Below are 13,264 nucleotides of genomic sequence, written 5' to 3'. Positions count from 1 at the left end.
AAGATGGAAAGAGTTAAAGTCTAAAGAGAAAATGCACTTAATATGTATCCAGGTGTTTATGAAGATTTGTTGGTATTAGGTTATATCTACCTAGACACAAAACAACTGGAGTAAGTACATGTTTTGCTTATTTAAAAAATTCTATTTTTCTAGAAAAGGCAATATTGAAAGGAATGTCTGCTAAGCAGGAATTAATCAGGTTGTTTTGAGGGGGGCGACAGACAGAGGAGGGGCTGTGGGAGACAGCATTCCGGGCAGGAGCAGTAGGTGCAGGGGGCCTGGCGGGCAGAGAGAGCACTCGTGCTCAGGGACCCTCCGGGGAGTTCAGCTTGGCTGGAGCTCGCAGAGAGCAACAGGAGAGGAGTCTGGAGCCAGGGCAGTGGCTGGTCACGAAGGGCTTCGTACACAGTGAGATGGGGTGGACCAGGAGAAGGCCGGGGTTGTGGGAGAGGAGTGCAGCTTTTGGACATGTGGAAATGTCAGTAGGTGCCTGGATAAATGGTTCTGGAGTTCAGGAGAGAAAGCCAGCTTGGAGATTATTTGGAGATAGTCAGTTTAGAGGTAGTAATTGAGGCCCCAGAAGCAGAGGAGAGTGCCCTGTGCTGACTGAGGGTGAGGGAAGAGGGCCAAGATAGGGCTTTGAGAAATACACTTAAGGCCAACGGGGAAGGAAAACCCAGAAAAGGGAGGGAGGAGAAGTAGCCAGAGGCAGAAACAAACCAGGAGAGCGAGGTGGAAAGGGGCTCTGGGAGAGCACCTCAAGATCGCAGGGCATGGCTCACGGCGCTAAAGCCCCCGGCCCAGTGGTGACTTGGCGGGGGGGGGAGGGGAGGAGGGGGGGCATGCAGCTGTTGTGGTTGCGCAGGCTCTGGAGGCCAGGACTGTTCCTCCTCAGGAGGAGAGGGGGAGCTTGTTGTGGGGACTGGTGGGATCTGGGCGCGTGCAGTCAAGAGATTTCTTGAACAATGACCACCATTTTCTCTCTGAGGGTGAGAGACAAGATGGTGGGGTAAGAGACCTGAGGAGAATGGGGGAGTCTGAAATACTACCCGTGCAGAAGGCAAGAGACTGATTTCAAAACGATGGACTGAGCACATGTGCCATATTAAAAAAAAAAAAAAAAAAAACAAAGCAAAGCAAAAATGGAGGGAAAATATTAAAAAAGAAAACAAACTCATAGGGGACCAGAGATCTGTGGAATCTTTAAGAGAAGGAAACCAGACCAGAAGCCATAGCAGGAGGCAGGGGCTGCAGCAGAACTGCTCACATCTAGGCTGAATGCAGAATTCACTCACTCAGCAAATAGTGACCACAGGCCTACTATGCGCCAGACACTGTCCTAGGTGCTGGTTGCTAGTTTCTGCTGCAAAAGACGAGCACAAACCGAGAACAGGAGGAGGGGCTACTGGAAAAATAGAGAAGGCTTCCCCTGGCTCACTGGAGAGTAGATGCCAGAAATCTCTAGAGGCACCAATCTGAACAGCTTGTGATTCTCCCTCAGCAAACCTAAGTGTAAGAGCAGAACTGGACTGACCTTGATTTGGAGTTCTGCTGAATGGGGACAATGGAAGGCTAACAGGGCCAAGGGGCGTGATGATATTGCAAGACAGCAACTCAGCCAGTTATTTCAGAGCAGATTTGCAAATTACACGTGTGATCTAATTAGACTAACCGGTCAGCAGCCCCCACAGAGGACAGAAGTAACACCTGCCTCCTAGGTGAACCGTGTTTTAAGACGGATAAGATAGAGATCTTATTAGGATGCGGGTGCAGACTCAGCGGGGCTGGGTGGGGCCCGAGACTATGCATTTCTAACCAGCTCCCAGGTAGAGATGGTGCTGTGGGTTCGCAGACCACTCTTTGAATAGCAAGGTCTTAAAAGGTTTTGCTTTACTTTGGGGGGATGGCTAACTTGCCCATGGTACAGCTTACTGGTGAGGAGCTGGAGCCAGCTGATGGCGACATTTTCAGGAATTCAGCTAGCCAACTGACACCGTGTTGATGGCTTGAAATTGGCCGTAATGCGAGTTTTTATACTATAGAAATGTCCAAATGCTACCAAGCAGGGCCTTCCTGCTTCCCTCTGGAGAGCTGGTTGGTAAACAATTCCCAGACGTCACTGCAAAGCCTGTATAATAGTGGGGCATGCTCTAGAGTGGAGTTTGGTGTTGGGGGTCACGAGAGCATGCTCCATTCAGACCTCGATAAAGAGGCCATCGGTCGTGGTTGCGGGACTACACAGGGTGCCTGATGGAAGGCGCTACAGGACTGACTTTCTCGGCTGCCTCGGAGTACCTGACACAGGCAAACACGTAATGTCACCTTATCTGTAGGTCCTGTGAGCCACCGAGAGGAGCAGGGTGGTGGGGAGATAAGAGAGGGACGGGCTGCTAAGGCAAAGGGTGGCTTGCTGGAAACTCGCATCCAAATCACACCGCCTGTCCCAGGCCATTTCTGGGTGTGCTGGGCTGCCCCTCCGAGGCCCTGGGCCACACCAAGAAGCCTGGCACTTCAACTGGAGTTGCACAATGGGACAAGTGATTCTCAGCAATGGCAGAGGGGAAATGAGTTAATTTCCATAATATCTGCTTTACTTATTGACCTTTAAAATAGAGGTAGATTTTTAAAAATTGATACATTTAATATGGTCAGAAAACCCCAAATGAAACCCTTTTGGTGACAGTTTGGGGAGGAAAATGAAATCCCTCTGCTCAAGAAGGGCATCTCTTATTTTCTGACCTGTGGGTCATGCAGTTTTAATTTCCTCTCTCATCTCTTCTTCTTCTTTTTTTAATTTCACAAACCTGCTTAAGGCCACAAAGACACTCCGGAATCCCCCAGCTGTCTGGCCGATGAACTGCTGCCGGGTTTGTTCAGGCTACTGTTTGTGCCAGGCTGAAGTTCTCCAGCTCTGGCCCAGCGGACCTTTACATCTGTTTGCTGGCTGACACTGACGGGCTCCAAGGGCTGTCTGAGGGGAGCTGCCCCAGAGCTGCGTGAGCCCCAGCGAGGGCAGCTCCTGGGGAGTCTGGCGACACCAGGCCCTGGGGCATGTGGCAGGGGCTGGCAGGGGCCCCAGGGGGGCAGGGGGAAGGTGGTGCTGGGGGGAGTTGCAGAAAGGGAAAAGCTTCCCCCCTTCCGCCAGCTTCCGAGGAAAGTGGGCTCAGAGCCCGCCTCATCTGCAGAACAGTGGCACGGTGGGCTACCATCCCCGAGTTGGAGGACTGGATGACGGGGACAGTGGTGGCGTGCACACGTCTGCGCATGTGTGTGCACGCGGGAAGGGGGCATGACTGGTCGCCGCTTCCAAGGGCCACATCTCCTCTCTCTCCAGGGAAGCAGGGGGTGTGGAAGGGGGCTGGCCCTCAGAGAGGGCTGTCCCCTGCGGCCTGGTGAGGCACTTCTCTATCCCCAGGCCCACTCCTTCTCTCCCCTTCTTGAGTCCATTCTGTCCATTTGCAGGGTACCGCGCAAGCACCGTGGGCGGGCCCAGAGCTAGCGCTGCACAGGAACACGAGGACTGAATGGGAGGGAAGAAGAGAGGGAAGGGCTTAAGTGCCAACTAGCTACGGGACGGGGAGGGTCCACACGGAAGTGAGACGGACGTGTGATGACGTCAGGCAGTTCAAGTCCTGCCCCAAGGGCTTGCCTCTCTAAATCTTGCTGGCCCTGATTTCCTGCCCCAGGTTGTAAGTTTCTCCTCGCCGGGATCCTCTTTCCGGGTAGGCCGGTGCAGCGGGGGCGGTAACGTTCACAGTAAAGAACCGGTCGCCGGTCTATAGAGGCCTCGGGCAAGCGAGAGCGGGAAGGCCCACGGCCAGGATCTGCTCGACCCAGCAGGAAGTTCCTGTCGACCTCAGGAAGTGGGGAAGAGGCCTGCTGGGCGGTCTTTCTCGGGCCTAAAAGCTGGGCTAGAGCATGCACAGAGATGGAGGAGGAGGAGGTGCTTCGGGGAAGAGGAGGCAGAGGCTGTACTGTAACTGCGTGGAGATGGAAGAATCGTGGTCTTTCCTAACTGCATGCTGTGTGTGTGTCGTGCACATGTACGCTGCTTGCTGGGGCAGGGCTCACCCATCTTCTAAGGACGTCTTCTGACTGCTCTAGGATTCGAGAAGCTGCCCGGGCTCCGGCGGCTGGGCCCTCTCACAGGCGGGAGTGCAGGGGCAAAGGCAGCAGGAGAAAAAGCAGCCTGAGGGCTCAAACCAGCCCTGCCTGCTTCCCGCTTGCTCCCTCCAGGCCGGCAGGCCCCACTGATGCTTGCTAATCCACACAGCCTCAGGCGTGCAGGAGATCTGCTGCCTCCACGCTCCGAGCCTTAGGGCTGCCAAGGTTGTCCCTTCCCTTGGAGAAGGTGTCCTTTCGGCAGCCGCATATACGACACAGTTGCGCTTATCACCGCATTTTTACATGTGTTATTCCACGTAGGAGGGGTCACCGGGGCCCGGTGCACTCCTTCACACAGGGCTCTCCCATACCAGAGACTTCCAAACTGAGGGCAGTCAGAGTGCGAACCAAAGAAACACACGGTTAGAACAAACGGACACCGTCTCCCGCCAGAGAAGGCCTACGCCCACACGGGCCCGTCCTGACCGCGTCAGGCTGGAAGTGTGAGGCCACCTTTACCTGTTCCGGATCCCACCACGTCCCGGCTCGGCGACTCGGCCATGGCATCCGCGAGCCGCTCCCGCAGGCCTTCCTCTGTGTGCTCCATGGAGGACATGTGCCGCAGCCCAAAGCCCTCGGGCCAGCTCCCACACACCTCCAGCAGGGTCACGCTCCGGTCAAAGGTACCTGCGGCACACACGGGACATCGACCTTGAGTCCGTGCTTTGAGAGAGCGGCCCGTTCTTCTGTGCACCCACCACCAGCTCTCCCCACCCTACCCGCACCCCGCGGGGTCCCCTTCAGCGCTTCTCCAGGCTGGACGCAGGAGACACCACCACGACACCCGGGTGGGAAGGCAGAATGAAGCAGTGCGTGCCACGGGATCAGACAGGGTAGGCTTCCAGAAAAAAGACCTCAGAAGTAGGTCAAGGGCAGAGCACCTCCTTGCCAGGTTCAGCCCAAACACCTCTACTTTTCTTTCTTTGAGGCAATAGGGCTTCCCTAACAGTTCATTTAAAAAAGGGGCTACGGGGCTTTTAAAGCTTCAGAAAAGTTTTCCATACCAGTCCATCCTCTGTAGCAAACCTCCTCGTGTTACATCTGAGGCTCAGAGAAGTTACGACCCAAGATCCAGCAGCGGGTTTGTGACAGACCTGGTTCAAGAACTCCTATCACCTGATGCCTCAATCTAGAGCTCGTTCTACTCTGCCGCACGCAGTCCCCTAGCTGCCCAAGGACAGACGGACAACGGGGGCACCATTTGGGGGATGCCAGCAACAGCACTGGGTGATAGAATCTTCAGCAAAAATTGTTCCTTAACCCGAAGCCGCTCTCCAATTCCAAGACGTACATGGCACTCTGCTCAGTGCCAAGATGAAATCTTACATGCAAGATCACTTCAAAGTCTAAATTTAAATTATTCTCCTCTATTATACAGCAAGTCTTCTGTGAAAGCTTATTTCGTCTACTCTCTCTTGGAAGGAGATTATCGTCATGCTCTGTTGCTTTAAGCACATACCATTTTCCCAGTGATTGGGTAACTGAATCCACTGCATTTATTGGGCTAGGTTCCTGCCAGCACCAGGAAGATGGGGAAAAAATGCAAATGCCAGTGTTTCCTGAAGTTAAAAGTACGCGCAACACACACTTTTTATCAGGCCTTGCTTCTCCTCTTTGATCAGCCGTCAGAAACTATCTTCCCTAGGCGGTCAGGACTGGGCAACGTCAGCACACACTCTCTGCCAATGACAGGTGGTAATAGAGAGGGTGCGAGCCCCAGCCCCGGCGGGCGGCCCTGCCTCTGATTATGGCCAAAGCACTGAGGTGATAACCGTTAGTAAACACTCCGACAGCCGGTGACTCCATACATCAGCAAAGAGGGCCAGATAATCCTGAGCTCTTCGGACCAGACAAAGGCCCTTGGCCCGCCCGCTGGGATTTATATGTGTGGCAAGGGTCACCACCGGCTCCTGAATGTCATCAGCCAAGTTTGGCTTTGATTTATCTCTTGCCTAATTGTGGGGTGGATTCCTGGTGCCGGGAGGATGGGTAACATCTATAAATGTATCTCCCCAAGAGAGGGAGGCCCACCTTGGGACTGGGTTGCTGGTTGCGTCGGCTTGTCAGGTGGGACCCAGGAACGGGGAGCTGCCTGATACCACCTTCTCTCTTCATCAAGTAGGGTCAGGATGGATCTGGGGAGCCAGGCGCTGGTAGTGGGGGTGGGGCGCTCAAGCGTCAGCCCTCCAAGGGCCTCAACCGGGCAGCCCCGCCTTGGCAGTACCAAGCCCAGAGCCAACCCGAGACCAGCATTAGCAACAACTCAAAGGTGCCCAGGCCCTAAGGACACACAGGGACTAATGACATAAGCTAAGCTTTTGATTCCACTCCCCACTCACTAAGTGATGTTAGGCAAGTCCCTCTATCTCCTTTTTCCATCTCTGAAGTAGAACTAATAAGCCTGCCTCGAAGGAATGAAAGATTAAGCCAGGTTCCTGCCCGGAGCCTGTGTTCTCCTTCGGTGCTGCCCCACTCTTAACCGACAAGATCAAGAGCTGTAGCATCATGGTGACTCTGAAGAGTCTGCCTGGGACATGTACGCCTGGTGATTGCCAGATGAGGGAATTAGTAATGAAACATGGACACTCCTCCCCCTTGTACCCTCAGGGCTGCCGTGGCAGCTTTCTTATGGACAGACATGTCTCAGAGTCTGCCTCAAGAGCGGGGACGCCCTTACCTTCTGTCACTTCACAAGAGCAGTGTGCCTGCCCCTAAAAGGTGCTCAGTCAGAGTTAGTACACGCCGCTCTTAGAGGTCAGGGCAGCTAAGCAGATAGCGGGGCCAAGAGGAAGAAGAAAACAACATAAGCCAGCAAGATGTTACGACAAGAAGGGTTCAGGTAAGAGGGTGGGCCTGGCCTACAACAGACAGCAAAGGCCAGCGGAGCATGTGGTATTTTAGGGACAAAACAACAGCAGACAGGAGAAAAAGAAATCATGAGCTGGTGGAGAATGGAAATAGAGCTGGACTGAAATGTAGGCTCTCAACACATATTAACTCGTGGGTCTGGGCAAGTTCTTTACCTTTCTGAGCCTCTGATTCCGCATCCATAAAAATGGAAAACCAATACAACCCTATAGGGTTGTTGTGATAATTGCACTAGATAAATACACAATCAATCCCCTGGCACATAATGGGTGTGCTCTTGTATATGTTAATAATAGCAAATACGTACAACTTTATACCATTGGAAGCATGATCATAAATGTTGACGATCACAACAATCCTGAGAGGTAGAGTAGGTACTACCTCCAATTATTATGGGAGAGGAGCTGGAAGCTCAGAGAGAGTAAACGGCAGGCTCGAAGTCTCTAAGTGACAGGCCCCTAATTCTTAGCTTGGAGTTCGTTCTATTGGTTTACACTTTGCTTCTCCTGGCTGCATCTGCAGTGGAGAATTGTTATTTTTTTTTAAATTTAATTCATTAACATACTATGTATTATGAGTTTCAGAGGTAGAGGTCAGTGATTCATCAGTCTTATATGATACCCAGTGCTCATTACATCACGTGCCCTCCTTAATGCCCATCACCCAGTTACCCCATCCCCCCACCTCCCTCCCCTCCAGCAACCCTCAGTTTGTTTCCTAGAGTTACGTGTCTCTTACGGTTTGTCTCCTTCTCTGATTTCATCCTACTTTATTTTTCCATCCCTTCCAGTGGAGAACTGTTATAGGGAGAAATCACCTTTATCTTTCCTAACTTATTCTGCGGACTCTTGTCACCTTCAACCGATACCTTTAAAAAGTCTTTCCCACTCCCCACCAGCCCAGCTTCCTTGGAGTATCACCATAATGCTGATGAGTCTCCTGTCTGTTGGATGGCACACGGGAGGGAAAAAACACTGATGGAAGATCTAATCTGTTCTCTCTTCACATGGGCATTGCTAGGAGGGTGCAGGTAGGAGGCTGGGGATACAAACAGTGTCCGGCAGGGGAGCACTGGATCGTCTCTACTGTCCTGAGAAGTCACAGAGAGGACCTATTGTGCTGGAAGGATCCCCCCAGAGGCTCTGCAGTGCCCCCTTCCTTGTCCTTGCCTTCCACCCCTGCCAGTGCAGATGAGGACAGCAAAGGAGCTCATGGACTGTCCCGGGCCCAGAGTGAGAGAGCTGCAGGCGTGTGCGTGTCAGCAAGGGCTGGGGTTAAGAGGCCAAGCCCTTGGACAATGAGGTCACCTCTGCGCTCTTAGGCGACTGTACATCGTGCCAATGTTGTCTGCACGGCTATCATTCACCGGGTCGGCCCCGAGACACTCCACCAGATGAGCCGGCCCTCTGAGTCCCATTACGGGAGACAGGGTCAGTTTCAAGGGGAGAAGACACTTAGCGCAGGCTGTTTGCAAAGCACAAAATATACGTACTTAGATCTTTTGCTGAAGCAATGCTCTGCGGGTTGCAAAGCCCCCTCATATTATTTCAATTAACTCACACGTTCCTCAAATATTGATTAGCGTCCACTATGATATGAGTCAAGCATGGCACTGAGATACAGAGTGAGCCCCCCCCCCAAAAAAGTTCATGGTCCTTCACAACACTCTGGGAAGCAGCAATGGTCACCATTTTACAGATCTGTATTTTACTGAGGCTGAGGGAGAGAGGTGAGGTAACTGAAGGGCACGGGTTTAGGTGTGACAGTCTTGCTCTGAGGCTTCTTGGGAGCCCCTTCCTTTAGGCTGCCTCCCACCTTATTCTCTGCACAGCATTTTCTAAGATTTGGTTCAAGTCTCACCTGCTCGGTGAAACCCTGAGTGACCACGCAGGTTATAATGAGAGCTGTTCCAGAAAGTCTGTTTGCACGGCAGGTTCTTTACCTTTCAGGTGAAGCTGATTAAAGTTCTGAACTTGCCCGAAAAATGTATGTTTGCATACATAAAATTATGTAAGCAATTTCATAGAACGTTGTAAAGCAATTATGGTTCTGTATGGTTCTCTGAAGTCCATCTTCAGATCCCAGGTTAATGAGATCAGTTCCATGGGGTCATTCCCATCCTGCCTTGTGTTATTCTCATGATCTGCTCTCCAACCTAGTGTAGAAGCTCCTCGAGGGCATGGATTCCTCCATAATCCATCAGTCTGTAATAAGTACAGGACTTTGTGCATCATGCTTACTCAAAATATGTTTGCTTATTAACTGATTAGGACCATCTAAGAAATCAGACAGTCGCTTTGGAGTCAATACCCTTTGGGTAGGATCCCGGCGCCTAAACATCTAGGGCCAGGATTGGGAGGAATGAGCTGGATGTAGGCAGAAAAGGGAGCTAAAATTAAATAAGAGGAAGGAAGGAGGTTATAAGTGAGCAGAAAACAATGTCACGGTATCACTCTGCTGCCTTCTGTGCATTTATTTTAGATTGGAGACCCCGGGAACTGGAAGAACCGAACCACCTGCCTTGGATGGCACAGAGAGCCAGGCTCATACAGGTGAGCTTCCCGAATCCTGCTTTCCAGCTTGGCATCCTATGTTACACTCTTTCCCCAGAGGAGAAATGGGTCAGGTTCTTGGGTTTCACAAACCCATTAAAGACATGCTGTGACAGCTGGTAAGCCTGCAGCTCCTGGGGAGCCTAGGGGAACACGTGCTCTGTCTTTTGTATACCATTGTTGAGGGGCAACGGAGCCTGAGGGAAAGAGGGGGCATGGGGGAGGTGGGGTGTTCCTCCGAGCTGATAGTGTCTAATCACACCCTAGCTATTTAGGAGACTGTGGCACAGCCTTCCCTGTGCCTCAATTAGGTTTAGCCCAGGACTTGGACTTCGATGACAGCCTGCTGATCAGATTTCCAGCCACTTGCGAGGCCAGGTAGCAGGAGCAAAACTCGTCATTAGACACAAGCCCTTCTGGGTGAGAGCTCACGACAATAATCACGTCCACGAGAGCTAAGAAATGATTCCAGGCAGGATGGAAGACACCACCGGAGAGCCTCCTTGCCTGTTCTCCAAACTAGCTCACTCAACAGAGCTGGGGACTAGTACTGTGGGGGAGAGCTCCTCTGCATTCCAGGCTGGTTCACATTAGCACAGGCTGAGGACATTAGCTTTACTTGGTTACCCGGATGTGGCCACAGGCATATTTCACTATGTCAATATGCACTACGTTGTGACTAACGGAGATTGGTTCGCTGTGGGAAGGTGAGAGAATATGAGGAGCCTGTCTGCCCCTTTCAGTCCCTTAGGGTGGTTCCCAAGGTAACCATGATCCCACGCCCACAGACATGGTATACAGCAAAGGGGCCTAGACCCCGGCAGTCTTTTATGACTCAGATTATCTAATGGTCACCAAACTTGTGACAGTGTGCCACCTTTATCCCATATTCATCCATTTGGCTGTGGGGTTTGGGTTTTGGGGTTAAGTCATTTTTATTTTTCAAATTAAATTAAATTAATTACTTTTTTTAAAAAAAGATTTTATTATTTATTTGACAGAGAGAGAGGCAGAGAGAGAGGGAATACAAGCAGGGGGAGTGGGAGAGGGAGAAGCAGGCTTCCCGCCAGCGTGGAGCCCAGTGCAGGGCCTGAACTCACGACCCTGAGATCAAGATGTGAGTGGAGATCAAGAGTTGGATGCTCAATCGACTGAGCCACCCAGGTGCCCTGGGGTTAGGTCATTTTAAAGGATTTGGTACTCCGCTGGGGCGCCTGGCTGGCTTAGTCGGAAGAGCATGCAACTCTTGATCTCAGTGTCGAGAGTCTGAGCCCTGTGTTGGGTTTAGAGATGACTTAATATATAAAACATGAAAAAAAAAAGGGAGGGATTTGCTCCTCCAGGTAAGAAGTAAATTGAGTAAGGAAAGGTACCAGCAGCAGAGAAATGCCTTCGCTAATGTTGGCAAGCCAGGAGATGCTGACGTGCCAGATGTGATGATGTTATGGCACATCTGTTCTCATAGGCCCTTGGGGCCATGGCTGGGAAGGGATTATTCATCATTCATCATAGGTCCACGAATAGACCGCCCTGTGTGGCCAACATATCAAGGGGTCCTAAGCCAGAGCAGAGGAGTCAACAGTAACTGAGACACCAAGATTTCTTTACAATTTAACAGAAGAGTTGTTTTGGCAACTGCTTTCACAAGTGCAGTGTATGATCACAACTCATACTTTAAAGAGGAGGAGACAGATCACAACTCAAGATACCAAGGTTATAACTGGACTTCTCCCATTAACTTTTCTGGCCACTCCAGGTCTTAATTTCCCCACTTACCACATGGACAGGAAATGAGTGACTCCCACATAAGAGGTTCATCACACCAGCATGAATAGTTTCAAATGTAATTAATAATAAATACACTAACAGAGTAATGGTGAGATGATGTTTGATGTATCCAAAGGTAAAAGGTACCATATTTCATTTTCCACGAACCAGAAAACATAATTAAGCATTCATACCATACGTGGTTTTCTTTGTTGTTGTTGTTTTTTCTTACTTAAAGGTATATGATAAGCAGAAGACCTGGGTTCACATGCCATCTCCTGCTATTTTCTCACTGTATGACCTTGGGAAAATCATTTGGCCTCTTTGGACCTTGGTTCCTTTACCTGCCATAGTGGGCTGAATCGCATTTCCTCCCAAAATACGCTCACCTCAGAATGGGACCTTCTTTGGAAATAGGGTCTTTGCAGATATAATTAAGGATCCAAGATGAGAGCATCCTAGAGTTAGGGTGAGTCCTAAATCCAGTGACTGGTATCCTTATGACAGAAAGGAGAGGGAGGTCATAGAGCGAGAAGGCGGCCATGTGAAGACAGGCAGAGACTGGACTTATGCTGTGACAAGATGAGGAATGCCAGGAGCCACCGGAAGCTGGAAGCAGTAAGGAAGGATGTGCCCCTAGAACCTTCGGAGGGAGTGTGACCTTGCTGACAACTTAACTTTGAACTTCTGGCCTCCAGAAATCCGAGAGAGTAAAATTCTGTTGTTTCCAGTCACCAGGGCTGTGGTAATTTAGTATGGCAGCCCTAGGAAAGGAAGACACTTACAGAACAGGGAAATGAATATCTGCCTTCCAGGCTGTCGTGAGCATCAAAGCTGCACAGGGCCACCCGAACCCAGAGGACTGCCTACCATGGGACTATGTGAGCAGCTCTTCAGAGGGGCACTAGGATTCTGTGAAAGGCTTAGAAAGTGAAGACGGTGGTCTGGGGACACCTCTAGGCCGGAAGGCAAGGGCTAGATGAGAGACACTGGTGTGGGAACTCCATTAGTAAAACTGAGTGGTTCTGTGTGGGCCCTTGATGGGGATTCCCAGCACAGAAGTGGGTGTGTGGCCCCCACTTCCCTGAGGAGGCCTGCAGGGGGCACAGGAGGGCAGGGCAGGTGGCTCTTAGCTCCCAGGTTAGCTCCCTTCCGGCCTCATGATCTCCTTACCTCTCCCTACATCTGCGGGGGATGTTTTGGCTCCTGAATTCTTTAATAAATAAACAGGATCATACTCAACATGGGTAAGGATAAAATGAGATGGACTGTTGCTGGTGGGGAATATTATTGTTAAAAACTACCTGAAGGGCAATTTGGCAGTTTGTACTAAGAGCCATTTAAAAACATGTCCAACCACTGATCTAGGGATCCACCTCCAGAATTCTAGCCCAAGTAAATAAGACGCCAATAAACCTTCATGCATAAAGATGCCCCTTGCCACTTTAACACTGCCTTAAAATAGGGTATTTGTGAGGTAAAGCATACTTCCTTCTTGCAGTAGAATATTAGGTGGTCATGAAAAATCATTATTATAGGGGAAATTCTTTAAGATACAATGTTAAATAAAAGAAGCAAAACAAAACTATACAGTTAGTATTACTGAGCAACGTAAAGGAAGCAGAGAAAAACATTTTTAAAGAATTCACGACGAAGTATTAATCATGGTTGCCTCCGGGTAGCTGGGTTATTGGGGACTCTTCTGTTACGTTATACCTGTCCATATGTTTCCTGAAACTTTGGCAATCAGTATAAAGCAAGTGAACAAACACGAAAAAAAAGCCCAGAGAGAAAAAACGTCCCGTGCCAGAAACACGTGCGCTGGGACGCAGACAGTAGCCCCCTGAGGAGCAGTTGAGGGGACGGCCTCCCCTGAGCCTGCTTGACATGGCTGGGGGTAGAGGGGGCCTGCA

At 50.7% G+C, this 13,264-nt stretch overlaps 1 protein-coding gene and 1 long non-coding RNA gene across 12 annotated transcripts in view; one reads left to right on the top strand and one right to left on the bottom strand.

Annotated features, from left to right (window-relative positions):
* BCAS3 (BCAS3 microtubule associated cell migration factor) overlaps positions 1 to 13,264 on the bottom strand; it is a 599,947-nt gene that overhangs the window by 18,815 nt on the left and 567,868 nt on the right. For 8 of the 9 annotated variants that reach the window (XM_054510917.2, XM_054510920.2, XM_054510919.2 and 5 more), the window contains one exon: positions 4,624 to 4,791. The exons of the other annotated variant lie outside the window; for it this stretch is intronic. In XM_054510917.2, coding sequence (XP_054366892.1) covers positions 4,624 to 4,791 — 168 coding nt within the window. The remainder of the gene's footprint in view (positions 1 to 4,623; positions 4,792 to 13,264) is intronic. 9 annotated transcript variants of the gene reach the window in all.
* Positions 1 to 13,264, top strand: part of LOC123854217 (uncharacterized) — a 45,701-nt gene that overhangs the window by 26,398 nt on the left and 6,039 nt on the right. For all 3 annotated transcript variants that reach the window (XR_008507202.2, XR_006793286.3, XR_006793285.3), the window contains one exon: positions 9,514 to 9,584. This is a non-coding gene — a long non-coding RNA (uncharacterized LOC123854217). The remainder of the gene's footprint in view (positions 1 to 9,513; positions 9,585 to 13,264) is intronic.

Source organism: Mirounga angustirostris, unplaced genomic scaffold (genome assembly GCF_029215605.1).
Source record: "Mirounga angustirostris isolate CCGP_5_RB_7025 unplaced genomic scaffold, mMirAng1.0.hap1 SCAF_17, whole genome shotgun sequence".
Taxonomy (NCBI): domain Eukaryota; kingdom Metazoa; phylum Chordata; class Mammalia; order Carnivora; family Phocidae; genus Mirounga; species Mirounga angustirostris.
The sequence above is the reverse complement of the archived record's forward strand: the minus strand, read 5'-3'. Positions and strand labels throughout refer to the sequence as shown.